Source organism: Cricetulus griseus, chromosome 6 (genome assembly GCF_003668045.3).
Source record: "Cricetulus griseus strain 17A/GY chromosome 6, alternate assembly CriGri-PICRH-1.0, whole genome shotgun sequence".
In the NCBI taxonomy this organism is placed as follows: domain Eukaryota; kingdom Metazoa; phylum Chordata; class Mammalia; order Rodentia; family Cricetidae; genus Cricetulus; species Cricetulus griseus.
Genome location: NC_048599.1, coordinates 154,583,717 through 154,597,549, shown reverse-complemented (window position 1 = coordinate 154,597,549; position 13,833 = coordinate 154,583,717). Strand labels below are relative to the sequence as shown.

At 52.0% G+C, this 13,833-nt stretch overlaps 1 protein-coding gene across 1 annotated transcript; it reads right to left on the bottom strand.

Moving 5' to 3' along the window:
• Positions 1 to 1,515: 1,515 nt before the first annotated feature.
• On the bottom strand, positions 1,516 to 8,493 carry Ntn5 (netrin 5). Its single transcript, XM_035447111.1, has 6 exons — positions 7,869 to 8,493; positions 4,667 to 4,855; positions 4,343 to 4,492; positions 3,783 to 3,836; positions 3,355 to 3,435; positions 1,516 to 1,889 (listed from the first exon to the last, which is right to left on the bottom strand). Exons 1-6 carry the CDS (start codon positions 8,491 to 8,493, stop codon positions 1,516 to 1,518), a joined length of 1,473 nt encoding a protein of 490 aa, XP_035303002.1.
• Positions 8,494 to 13,833: the final 5,340 nt, after the last annotated feature.

Sequence of the window (13,833 nt, the reverse complement as noted above, 5' to 3'; positions counted from 1 at the left end):
AAACCCAGAGCCTCATGCATGCCAGGCAAGCAATCTGAGTTGAGCTACAACCCCAGGCCAGTTTCTGGATCTTTACAGAAACTGCCCCCTTCATTTGTAGCTCCCTTTCTCTCCTTTCTTCTAGGGAAATTCCTAATAGAACAAAGCTGGACTTCAGGAGATTCCCCACCCCCACAATGAAGTCAGCTGGCTATGCTCTGAGGTGGATGGGGCCTCCTTTGAGGTCTGGTGGCCACCTGTGCAGCCTCCATTACTGTGTACAGACAGGCAGGGCTGGCGCCTTGAGGGAGGGGTGGGAAGGGCCTGGTGGGCAAGTGGCACAGATGTGAATTTCACAGCGATTTGTTTTGGCTGCTAGAAACAAAGTTTGAGTCACCAGGAACACATGAGGCTAACCCTGCTCTGGGCTTTTATCTCCTACATCCAGGCTCTTGGGTGGGAGGTGGCACAGCCAGAGCTTCAGCAGCTCCAAGGGTTCCCACAACCCCTGTGATCTTAACTCTCTATCCCTGGCCTCAATGCCCACTACTTTGAGATCCCAGCAAGGTCCTCCCTAACAGAGCACTCAGAGCCAGGAGGCCTCTGGGTATTCAAATAACAGTAAACTCATAGGGTGCTTGTTCTGGGCCAGGCCTGTGCCAAACCCTTAGTGTAGATAAATTGGTTTTATCTTCAAACAGCACTTGTTAGATAATCCTCCTCCTCCTAAGTGCTGAGATGTGTGCCACCATGGCTCTATACCATATTTGAAGACCAGGTGATATTCAAAGTTCCTTTTTTTCCCCAAAGAGACTATCTTGAGGTCCATCAGAATACTAAAGTATTGCCAGGCGGTGGTGGTGCACGCCTTTAATCCCAGCAATCGGGAGGCAGAGGCAGAGGCAGGTGGATCTATGTGAGTTCGAGACCAGCCTGGTCTACAAGAGCTAGTTCCAGGACGGCCTCTAAAGCCACAGAGAAACCCTGTCTCGAAAAACAAAACAAAACAAAACAAAAAACAAAACAAAACAAAAAAAACCCTAAAGTATCTAAATGGCAAACTTTCTGGGTATATAAATTTGTCAAATATCTTGCCTTCCCAGCCATACCTAGCCTATTGTCTTTTGGTTAATCATCAAGCAACACAAATCTAACTAGCACCCAGTGACTCCACTGTAGTCCTTTCCAAGTGCATTGGCCATTTTCTCAGACAACTCACTTAGAACTTCAACTTGACAAATTTATACTCAAGGCCTTCTTCATTGGCCCCCTGAAGCCTCTCCCAACAGGGATCAGGGGTCTGTAGACATAATTCCACAGGACATGAGGTTTTATTGTGACAAATAACCTTTAGGCTCACCGGCCAAAGGCCTGCTTGTGGCTTTCCGCCTTTTGCTAAAAGTCGCTCACGCTCACGTGTAGCAGAAGCACGTGCGTGCGCAATGGTGTCACGAGCGCCGCAGCTTCTGATTGGCTCCACAGTGGCACGTGGAGGCCGAGAGCTCTGCTGACTCACACCTTGCAGTCAGGTCAGGCTCAGTTTAGCCGCTGCGCCCCAGGCAGCAGGCCTCGGCAGGCGCCACCGAGCTCCTTCTGTTGTAACCTCCGCAGCGGCCGGGCCCAGTGTGGCCTCCAGGGCAGCGCGAGGCCGTGGCGGTCCAGGATAAGGCGTACAGGGTCCGTGTTGTCCGCAGCGCTGCCCAGCAGTAGGTACTCAGCACCCGGGCGCAGGCGCAGGCAGCCGCAGGACAGGTCCGCGCCGGGCACCCAGGCCTCCTGGCCACCGCGGCGCACAGGCCGTGCGCGCTGCTTGTACACGGCCAGCACGTACAGGGCCAGCCGCCACCACTCAGGACCCACAGCCTCAGACGCTGAAACCTGGGAGGACTCCTTAACCTGTGCATGCAGAACTGTGAAGACACCATATCAGACAAGTAGGAGGCTGTCCCTGAGGAGTGAGGACAGGCCTGATAGAGAAGACCCTATAGTGTGGCAGTGGGAAGGGACAGGCAGGGCTAGATTAGCAGTTCTCAATCTGTGGAGGCTCGACCCCGCTGGGGTCAAATGATCCTTTCACAAGGGTCGCCTAAGACCCTTGGAAACCACAGCTATTTATGTTACGATTCTTAATAGTAGCAAAGTTACAGTTATGAAGTAGCAACGAAATAATTTTGTCGTTGGGGTTCACTCGAACATGAGGAACTGTGTTAAAGGGTCGCAGCATTAGGAAGGTTAAGAACGACTGGTCTGAGTGTGTGATCAAAGTTGGTGGATCTTAAGGATGGTGGAATCTGAAGTGAGGAGGTGGGAAGTCCAGGATCATGGTGGTAAGGGCCATGTGAGTTGCAGAGGGGTGCCCAAAATTGTAATTAGGAAGAACATGTGAACTAGGGTTGCAGGTTTGTGGTGGAGGTTCAGGATGATGCTCAAGAGGTCAGGCAGGGAGTTTCCTAAGAGCTTCCAGTAATGCTGGCTAGAACTTTTGGGATCCTGTTACTATCAACAGTAGCCTTAGGATTCCAGGGTTGTTACTGCTCTGGCAACAAGGACTCACTAAAATGTTGAGGCTGATCTAGAACTTATTCTGTAGCCTAAAGTAATCCAGAACTCACTGCAATCCTTCTGCACCAGCCTCCTGGGAACTGGAGGTTTTGAGCCTGCACCACCATGCCCAGCTAAGTATAACAGTGAGAAGGTTCCCAGCAATGGAGGCCTCAGGGGACATGGGTCTTGCCAGAAAGGCTCTGGGGTGAATTGGGGTCCAAAGGATGAATTGAGAGCTAAGGCCTGAGAGTTGGTTAAGATTTTGCTAGTATGAATCGGTGCTATGACAGGGGAGGGTCAGCCAGACCTGGGGGCTGGACTCTGACTAAGAAGCCAGATCTGTGGGGGTCAATACCCCTGAGAAGAGGGTGGGAGAAGCTCTACCTCAGAGACTTGTGACCCTGAAGGTGGCTGATGGCCCTGTACAGAAGAAAGAGACTGGGATTGGTTCCTGTCTTGGAGCTAGGCCTGACTCCTGAGTGAAAGCTGAGCTCATGGGATTGGGGGCTGGCATGCCCTGATGGGGAGGGAGACAAAGCCTCAGATCTGAGACTGGATGGAAGGCAGGATAGAACAAGGGCCCTTCTATTCATCCAGACGCCTCTTCTCCTTCCAGCACTCTGTGATGTCAGACTGAAGGACAGAATAAAACTGCCAGTGCAAGAGGATGGGGGACACAGAGACACAAGGAGGTAGGGGGTTCGTCCTCACTGTCCCCACAGCTGTTTTCAGTTCCAGCACATCCTGGCAAGGAAGAGTCCTTTAGGACCTAACGTCCTTAGGAAATGGAAGGGCAGGGAGAAGGCAGGCCCCTTTTTCTCCATCACTTACCATAATCCTGCTGGCAGTACCTCTGAAGGTTCATGTGTACTCTGGTGTCCGAAACATTGCAGTAGTTTTGACACTGTGGGTCTGGAGAGGGTCAGGCTTTCTGCAGTGGGTTCCATGGCCACAGCCCATCTCCCCACCCCATTTCCTAATACAGCTGGACTGTCTGCACCCTCAAGAAGGGCTAGAGATCAGGCATGGTGGCAGACGCCTTTATTCCCAGCACTCAGGAATCAAAGGCAGGCCAATCTATGAATTCAAGGCTAACCTGGTTTACAGACCAAGTTCCACTAGGGCTACCCAGAGAAACCCTGTCTCAAAATAAAACAAAACAAATAAATAACAAAAAAGGAGGGCTGGGTACCCTGTGGACCCAATCAGCCCATCCCAGATCCCTTTTGCTTTCTGGAGTGCCTGTGCCAGCCTCTTACCAGATCGAGATGAAATAGGGGTAGTAGCCAGGGCAGTTGTTGCCTCTTGAATTCCTGTCAGACCAGAGGAAAAAGTCTATTTAAACTCTAGGAGTTGGGACTGGAGAGATGGTTCAGTGGTTAAGAGCACTGATTGCTCTTCCAGAGGACGCAGGTTCAATTCCCAGCACCCACATGGCAGCTCCCAACTGTCTGAAACTATACGTCTGATACCCTCACACAGACATACATGCCCGAAAAACACCAATGCAAATAAAATAAAAAAAATTAAATTATTTAAACTCTAAGAGTCACCATTAGGAATCCAGGGCATGCCAACTCCCAAGGCTACAGCCATCCTTTATGCTTTCCTCATAAGAACAAGGAGTCCAAAACCTCAGCCTTCTTCTTCCCAAGATTAAAGAGGCTGTAGTGTAGTTCAGACCCACATTTTCTGAGATATCAGAATTCGCCCACTGTCACCCAAAAGCCAAAGCCACACTGCAGTTGTTTGCAGAAACCTGGACCGTTATCTTCTATCTCAGTTCAGGACTTACCACATCAAGTGCTGTGGGACTTACGTTGGCAGGGCATCCTGGGTGAGCGGCTCTGCTGGTACCCAGGACCACAGTGACTGCATGTGAGGCCCGTGACCCCTAATTTGCAAGAGCATTGGCCACTGGTCTGGTTGCACATCCCTCCTGTGGCTCCAATTGGGTGGCACTGGCAGGCTTCATGACAAAAGGAATGAGATATTTGGGATCAATAGGCTCCCTACAAAATCATTCCCCAAACCTGAGAGTCTAGACTGTAGCCTCCTCCCTCACACCCACCTCTGTACCTGTCAATATAGAATCCTAGCTCTGTGTCCTTTCCCCTTTGGCTTGGCTTCAGGCCACACTCACCCCTGCATGCCTTGTGACTAGTGATGGGCTGGCTTGGGTCCCTCCAGAACCCTGGCTGGCAGTAGTGACAGTGCCGCCCAGCTGTGTGGTGGCGGCACCGCTCACACACACCCCCACTACGGCCACCTGACAACCTGAATAGCTCGGAGTTGAATCGGCATCGTCGGGCATGCTGGTTGCAGGAGCAGGCTGGGGACAAGACGATGTCAGAAACTGTCATACAGGCACATTAGGCCAGGGCTGTCTCCCATCCCCACCTTTCTCCCTGCCATCCTGTTTGCAGGAAAGAATGTAGGTCTTTGGTTTTAGAGACTGCCTTTGGCTAATTCCCAGGATATCTTAATTCTCATACCTAAGTGTGGCATTGCACCAGTTAATGGGTGACCCTCTTGAGAGGTCATAGTGCTGAAAGAATGCCCTGAGTTAGGGAATCCCTGCTTTTCTCCTGTAGCTCAACCCCACTGACTGCAGGATGACATCTGCTGTGTTTACATCCAAGGAGATTAAGGTAAACATGCGTAACCCAGAACCCAGCAGAGAGCATGCCCGAAGCCCGGGGCTGCCATGCACTGTGTACTGAGTGTGTATCGTCTTGGACATCACCGTCCCGTGAGACACAGGGATGAAGTCACCTGCTTGACTCAGCACAGCCAGGAAGGAGCTTGTGTCCTGAGGCTCCCACAGAGCCCACAGATTTGTTGGCCATGTGTGTTTTTCCTGGCAGTATTTTCAGATTCTTGAAGACAGTAGCTGTCAAACCCCACTGCAGGGGTCTGTGTGGCCGCCATAGCTAGCAGAGTGAACAATACACAGGAGGCAAGAAAGCCTTCAGTTCAACATGACTTGGGAGCTGGTTGTTTATTTTAGGCATAGTTAAGCACAGCATAATTTGGTAAAGTTTCCTGGTGATAATTATTAACTCAATCCTGTGTGTGTAACAAAACTTAAGACATGACTGCATCAAAACTCTTCCACAAAGAGTAACATCTTCCACAAAGATAGACTCTATAGCCTGAGAAAAAAACAACAAGATAAGGGGCTGGGGAGGATGCTTAACCTTCTTGGTTTCCCTAGTGCTTCTCGGTGAGCACAGGACCTCATGCTTCCTACACCCCACTGCTGATCAGAAACAGTAGGAAACTTTTCATATATTTTGTTGGTTGGTTGTAGGAAAAATTGGCCTTATGAAGCGCAAGCTGGCCCAGAACTTATGGTCTTACTCCTTCCATCTCCAGAATACAGGTAATATAGTAAAGCCCTACCAAGACTGGCTAGTTCTTAACCACAAAAATTACTGGGCATGGAAGGCACGCCTTTAATCTCAGCACTTAGGAGGCAAAGGCAGGTGGATCTCTATGAGTTTGAGGCCATCTTGCCCTTTATATTGAGTTCCAAGCAGCCAGGGCCTCATAGTAAAACACTGTCAAAAGGGGGGATGGGGAGTGGGGCTGAAGAGATGGCTCAGAGGTTAAGAGTACTGGCTGCCTTTCCAGAGGTCCTGAGTTCAATTCCCAGTACCCGCATGGTGGCTCAAAAACCATCTATAATGAGATCTGATGCCCTCTTCTGGCCTGCAGACAGACATGCAGACAGAACACTGTGTACATAATAAGTCTTTAAAAAAAGACAAACAACAAAAAACCCACCCACATAAATCAAGGTCTAATTCGCCATCACTAGGTCCAGGGTTCTGTATGTGTAGCAGGAATTCCAGAGAGATGTTAAATCAGAGTACATTGTCACTCTATGAAAAGACCTGGACTTAGGGACTGAGCCTGGGCTGGCAGCTCCCTGGGGCAGAGCAGAGGAGTGATGTGGTAGAGGTAGCTGTATGTTCACGAGAAAATTACACTCCTCCCCCTGAGCCCCTGTTGCTCGCTGTCCTGTGAGGCAGTCTCTCAAGGGCTTAGATGGCTCCACGTGGCAGTGCTATTCCAGGACCTCTGGGTAGAGAGCTCCTTTCTGACCCAGAGTAATGGCTGTGCCTCACTCTCACTTCCCCTTCTGAAACAACCTGGCGGGTAGGGGACAGTCAAGCCCCCTTACTGTAAAGCCATATGATGTGTTACTGCCTCTTATCCAGGTCCCCATGGCTGCACTTGTCTTAACTCGGATAGCTATGATTATACCCAGGGGCGCAGCTTCCCTAGCACCCAGGCCCTGTCCAAGCCCAAAATGGAGCCTGCCCCGGCCTCAGGACATGTAAGTCTCCCCTGGTGGTCCCTAGGGTGGTGGAGGGCAGAAGGCTGAGGAATGTGTGTGTCTGTCTTCATCTGTCTGCCAGTGTGTTAATTACCCTCAGACCCGAAGGCAACAGAGGTGGAAACAGTGCTGACAGTGTGGCTGGAAGAAGAGAGACCACAGTGGGTCCTAGGGATGATGGCATTTAGGAAGACAAGTCCCCAAGTCACCTGAGCTCTGTGTTCCTGCCAGGCTCTCCTTCCTGCCAGGGAATGGTATCATAGGTGTCATAGCAGGTTCTCAAAAGTGAGGGACAGAGTTGTGCTCCTCGGGTTTTGGGGCACTCTGGCTCACTAGCTTCTCTGCAGCCTTAAGGATTGTGCTTCAGAGGACAAGAAAACAGGCACAGAAAGGCCTGTGAGCGAAAGAGCTGAAATAGGGCCAAGGCCGTCTGCTGAAGCTGCCCCTGATAGTGTCTAGGGGCACCTATTATGACAGCATCCTTGGGAGCTCGGAGGAAGGGTCCATGGTCAGACCTGGTACCTATGTGACTTTGTGTAAGTAAATTGTAGCCTAGTCTCTCCATCCAGACAGTGGGCTAGCAGCTGATGGTCCATCAGAATGCTATATGATTAAATATTCCTATGCCATGTCTCCCAGAAGTCAGGAAATGTATCTGCTCATACCCTTGCCCAAGCCCAGTGCCTCACCAGGCCCTGGTATATGTTCTCTCAGGACTGCCACTGGTATCATGTGGTCACATCTGGTGGGTGGAGTTCCTGACACAAGGTTTTCTTTGTGTGTGGGGGGGGTATGGGTGTCTGTCTGTGGGGTGGAAGTGTCTGACATGTTTGGTGAATAAGGAAAGGGAACCAGGTCACAGCACAATGTGAGGACTAGCAAAGAAAAGCAGTTCTGAGGGGAAAGAGAACATTCTGCATGCTTTGGGACAAGGGGCCAATTGCATGTAGTCCCAGGGGACCAAATAGTGGCAAGGGTGGGGGCAGTGCCCATGACTTACGCAAGCACTCATGAGGGCGCTGCGGTGTGGCAGGGCGCCACGGCCAGTCTCGATGGGATGGGCGGCAACTCTCACATCCTGGGCCAGTAGTGTGGTGGCGGCAGCGGCAGCGTGGGGGCTGGGCCTGGGCAGCACAGCGGGCTGCATGGCCATGGCACTGGCATCGGCCTCTTACCCCAGTGGTCACCAGCCCTGCCTGACCCCCAAACTCCACACGGAGGTGGCTGACCAGTGTCTTGGCCTTGGGTCCTGGTGGGGAGCGAAAGGTTACCCTCTCAGGACCTCCCAGAGCTCCAGGCCAGGCAGGCCTGCGCCATAGTGGCCTCCAGGGGCCTCCAATGGCCCAGGCAGCAGAAAGAACCAAGGCTGGAGGCCCTGGGGTACAGAATCTCAGGGTGACAGATGTCAAGAGGAAGGAGCCATCCAGGTCCAGTGTCAGACTACCATTGCAGGTAGGGCCAGGGCTGGCTGCAGGGGGAGCACAGGTCTGAGGACAGGGGGCTATTACCCTGCCAGCCAACTGGGTCACTGGTGGGAGGCAGAAGCGAGGGCGCCCTCCTGGGTCATAGCATGGATCTGAGGTGGCCTGGGTAAGGAGAAGCAAGAGGACGAAGACAATGGGCATGACCACAGCAGAGCTGGCACCTGTAGACAAAGATGGCAGATGGGGCCTCAGTCAGCCTCCACCCTGCTGAGGATCCCTGTGGACCCTGCATTCCTCCCAGCCCTGCCTGAGCCCCCTTCCCAGCTGCCTTGAAGCGAGGAAAATAGTTCCATCTGGGGAGAATTACTGTTTACATAACCCAGAGGGAAAAGAACGCAAGCAAAATTGAGAATTTTGCCTGAACGAATTCAGAGCTTAACACCCCAAAGTTATCCATCAGTGTCGAGGGGGTAGAGGCCCTGGGGAGAGGGTGAGGGGCAGATGAAGAACCAGCAGGACCAACAGATGTGAAAATTTAGAAGGATTGGTCAAGGAAGAGATGGAGGTCATTGATGAGGGAAGAAAGACACAGAGGAGAGAGGAGACAGTGGCACAAACCTTGGGGAAAGTCAAAGGGATAGACAGGGCAGAGGTCGGGACACAGGAATGTCATGCTGGATGGCATGAGGCTAGGAGGATGGGGGCTGGGAAGGAAGAACAGGTAGGCTCAGGAACACTCAGGAAAGCCTGAGGACAGTAAGAGCCTAAGAGTGAAGGGAGAGGCAGCTGGACAGTGCCTGTTAGGAAATCATAATCAGAGGCTAAGGCCTGGCCCATGTACATCTGAGTGGAAGCCTTTCCCACATGGGGTTCTAACTTTGTTCTCCACACCCTGTGCACACACAGAGAGGGGATTATTGCCAAACAGCCCTGGCCTCTCTGCTACCTACTCCACCACTTTTAACCCTTTTCCCTCCAGGTGTCCAGCCAGAGAACAGAGCTGAAGGCAGGATGGGGTATGGGGGCTGGAAACCAATTACACCCCTGAGTTGGAGAGCTGAGCCCCTGTGGTAGGAAAGGCAGAAACCTGGACTTCCTGTAGGACTCAGGGTGTTGGGACCCTGCAGTTACATTTCCGGGACTTTGTGAGGCCCCACCTGCTACCCCAAATCTCAGACATGGATCCAAATCACCACATTGCCCACAGTGTTCAGGCCCTCGGAGCAGACTAGGGAGCTGATGTTGGGGTCTACATAATATGGGAGGAAAGACAAAAGGCAGGAGGTGACATAAGGTGTCAGGGCACTTAGAAACCAGAAGTCCGGGGAATGTTAGGAGCCAGAGGACTAAGGCCCTCAGCTCCCCCCACTCAGGACTGGGCTCTTGGTACTTTTCTGAGCCCCCTGCATGAACCCTTATCTCTGAATCTGCACCTAGGCTGAGAGCTACCCAGCCCTGTGCTCCACTGCCAGTTCCCACACAGATGCCTCCCCTGTCCAGACCATAGGCCTGGTCCCTGCCCCCAGGAATTTGGAGCCATTATGGACCAGTAACATAGCATTGGCCAGCTTCCCTAAGCCCCAGCCCCTCATGTAAGCACATTTCTTGCTGGGTAATTTCAGGGTCCCATCTTTGGGCTCCTAACACCATGAAGTACCAGGCTATGAGTTCTTTTATGTTCTTGGGAGACAGACAGAAACTAGCCTCAGCCCATCTGGGCCTCCAGCGTCCCTACCTCTCAGTGGCAGGTTCAGCCAAACTCCGCAGATCCACAGTCAGCCTTGCTGGGCTCCTGGGGTCTGAAAGAGATGATTTCTGCCTTCCCCACTTTGGCATGAATCTCCTACCTAGATGCTAGGGCCCAGCCATTGGTCAAACCTGCCTGGAGAAGAGAGGAATGTCCTGTAGTCTTCTGTAGGAGCAGCGCCGTGGTGGGCTCTCAGGAAGAATGAGCGTGGCTCTTCTCAGGCCAGGCTAGTGGGGGTTCTGGGCGGGAGCTCAAAGCAGAGCCTGCAGAATCCAACCCCACTGCCCGCCCCAAACTCTGACCAACAGCAGCCACACTTTCTCCACAGGGACCCCTGCCAGCCATGCCACCCGAGACTGGGTGGGGCAGGAGCATTGTCGCCCCCAGCAGGCTGGCAGCCTGTTGGCCCAGAACAAACTGGCTTAGAAGGATCTACTCAGGTAGGAGGAGTACAGCTGTTGGTGGGGGTCCTGAGGTTGGGGTCCTGGCCTGTTCCCACTTGCTGCAGCCCCTCTTACTTCAGAAGTTTAGCTTGCTAGTCCCCCATTTCTGACTGACCCCCCAGCCAGTCCCAGTCCTACAACCTCTTGCCATGTGTGGGTTAATTCGGTGTTAAGGTCAGAGTGGCTGCAGAGGAAGCCAGAGGCCGGTGCTGTCTGCAAGGAGGGCAGTAAAAATGTCTCTAACCTGGTTGAACTCGGGCAGGAAGAGAAGGTAGTGAGGTTTGAAGGCAGTCTGGCAACTGGTGTTCAGGACCCCAGGGCTTCTAGCCTGGCATGCTCACACAGCCATCATGTTCTGAGTGTTGTGGCTTCCCTCTGAGCAAGGCAAGGGTATGTGTGGTTTGTCCTAGAGCACCCTAACCCATTCACAGCTATTATCTTGTCATTGTGTAGAACTGGCCCAGGACAAGACTCAGGGACCTTTTGCCCTGGGAGTGAGAGATGCCCCTGTAGTGATTCCAGGTGACCCTGGAGGCTGAGATCTTGGAGGAGCAAGGATGGGGACAAATGAGAGCTACAAGATCCATGAAAGCTTGGAGGTACAATCTGTAAGTGAGGTCTGGGGCCAACAGGTTCCACATCAGAGAACCATGACCCCAACAAGGGCTGTGTGAGTGATAGGGTGACATAGAGCACTGGTGGATCCAACAAGTCCTCCCAGGGCTGCCCCAGTCTTGGCCCTGTCAAGATAGACAGGAAGCTGGTCTGTTCTGTAGACTATTAGGTGTGGTTTGCTGAGCAGGGGTAGAAGCTGTGGCTTCAAAAGAATGACTAGGACAAGAGAGCCTTGCCCTGCCTGTCAGGACGTTCAAGGAAAGTGTGACTCTGTAGGATCCTCCCTAAATAGCACGGTGAGTCCCTAACTTGTCTCCAGAGGAATCTTTTTCATCACTTTCTTCTGGGTAGCTGAGCTGGCTAGGTGATTGTCACCCAGAAGACATCCACTGTGGCATGAATGAAGCAAATGGCAGTTAGAAGCTGCAACCACCCTGGAAGTGGCTGTCCCCAATTCAGAGGTGATATGGGGGCTCCCCAAGTATGGGGACCTTAACCCTCACAGGGCCTGGCTTCAGGAGAGTTCAGGCCTGTTTGCCCCCCACAGTGACTCTGGTGAAGGGTCTCTGTCCCCAGCTTTAGAAAAGATCCTGGCAGCGCAGCCTCCACCTTTTTGCTCGGTGGGTTTTCTAGGTCTTGAGGAGGAACAACCTTCAGAGGGCACTCTTGAGGTAGAAGGTTGAAGGCAAGGCCTTACCTCAAGAGGGCAGCAGCAGGGCGCTTCTAAAAGCAGCCCACATCCACCAGGAGGCACTCACAAGGCCACACCGGCTCCCAAGTTGCACCCTCTCAGGAGCCCTTTCTCCTGTCCCTGGCCCAGGTTCTCTGCCCCTACTCTGCTCCATGGTGCTCTGGCTGGGGTGGGAGCTCCACTTGCAGCTGAGCAGAGAGCCAGGAGATATGAGAGAAAATGATTGGGATATTTTTTTTTAAAAAAGGGTGGGGGTAGGGGGACTCAAGTAGAGCTAATTTGCTTTTTGGCATTTAAATCGGTGAAGGAATTATGATTCTAGCACACCTGGTGTGTATGGTGCTTGGTGTCCTGTGGTCCAAGCTGGCTGACCTTTCAGGGAACCCAAGTTAAATTCCAGGAATGTTCAGACTTCCAAAAATGGGCAGGTTAATAGTAAATCAAGAGGCCCTGGGATACAGGAGTACAGGAGCTGAGGCAGCCGCCCAGCCCTGAGGCTTACACACAGAACACGCAGGAGAAAGCAGTTCACTGGGTGATGGAGTGGACAGACACCTGAAGACTCTTAAGGGCTCTGGGAAAGCTGTAGCCTGAGAAAGGAGGAGGTGGGCCATCTGTTTGTCCTTAGGGTGGTGTGTCAGTTTGTTTTCCGATGTTGTGATAAACACCATGGCCAGCCTTGGGGAGGAAACGGTTTATTTCCGCTTAGAGTTCATAGTCCATCATGAAGGGAAGTCAGAGCAGGAACTCAAGATAGGAACTTGGAGGCAGGAACTGAAGCAAAGGCCATGGAGAAGTGCTACCTACAGGCTTGCTCTCTGTGGCTTGCTCTGCCTGCTTTCTTATACAACCCAGGGTCACCAGCTTGGGGTGGCACTGCCCACAGTGGGGTAGAGCCTCTCATAATCGTTATATGCCCCATAAACTTGCCTACAGGCCATCGGATAAAGGCATCTTCTCAATCAAGGAAATGTCCCAGATAACTCTACTTTTCCAGTTTACAAAAACAAACAAACAAACAAAAACAAACAAAAAAAACTAAGCAACAGACATGAGCCCAGATAAGCGCAGTGGTGCCAAGGCAAAACTTGCAGGTCTCCTTGGTGCGGTCCGACTGCACTGCCCCCCACCACAGTCAGTCAGCAGCAACAGCAGAGGACAAGATGGAGAAATATAGACCTGCTGCTGGTTCCTGAGATCAGTGACCACACAGGACCACATTTGACCCAGTAGTGCCGCCCCCAACAGGTGCCCAAGGGAACAGAAAAGTATCCACATGGACACTTGTGAGTCAAGACAGCATTGTCCATCTCAAGCAAGAAATGGAAATAACCCACACATGCTAGTGTGGTGCCAGGCCAAACATGGCTTTCCTACACAGCAGATAGATGGCACAGCTACAACATGGATAGGAGTCAGCAGGCCCAGTGCTGTCTGTGTCCACAGACTAACCTTGTGGCTCAGCAAGTCACAGAGACAAAATGGGTTTAGTTGAGTAAGGTGCTGGGTGGGAGATGAGCCAACAGCAGTGCACAGTCTTGGAGATGAAGCAGGTGTTCAGCCAGCTCTGAACACACTAAAAGCCACATTGAACACTGACGTGGGTGGATTCTGAGGTATGAAAATTATTTTTCAGTGAAATGATTGCCAGAAAATAGGCTCATTACAGACCTACCTATAAAGGCCAAAATGATACAGCCTAGTGATAACTGTAGAGTGTTTCAGAAACAGGAAGTGGGCACTGCCCATCCCTTGAGCCCTGCCCAGAAGCAGGTGCTTGCTTCATTTGTCACTGGTTCTGGCAGGTGCAGGGCTACCTAAGTCCAGGGTGTCAGGAACTCTAGGCAGCTTGAATCTGTTATAACACTGACAGTGAGAAAACACAGTCTCATGGTACGGTGCACAGTCTCTTCTTACAGAAGAGGTTAAGCTGAACAATGAACTCAAGTCCACAGGAAGCCAAGCTGCATGCCCCAAACCTGACCTGTCCAACAACAGCCCTGCTCCTGGCCTCTGTACTACGCTAATGCAGAGTTTTCACCCTA

Bases quoted from the DNA above. Each gene is read 5' to 3' on its own strand.
- Ntn5 (XM_035447111.1), bottom strand. From the start codon at position 8,493: ATGCCCATTGTCTTCGTCCTCTTGCTTCTCCTTACCCAGGCCACCTCA. The intron at 4,856-7,868 runs GTAAGTCATGGG...TCTTGTCCCCAG, and splicing joins GCGCCCTCATGAGTGCTTGC to CCTGCTCCTGCAACCAGCAT. The intron at 3,837-4,342 runs GTAAGTCCCACA...CTGGTCTGACAG, and splicing joins ACCCAGGATGCCCTGCCAAC to GAATTCAAGAGGCAACAACT.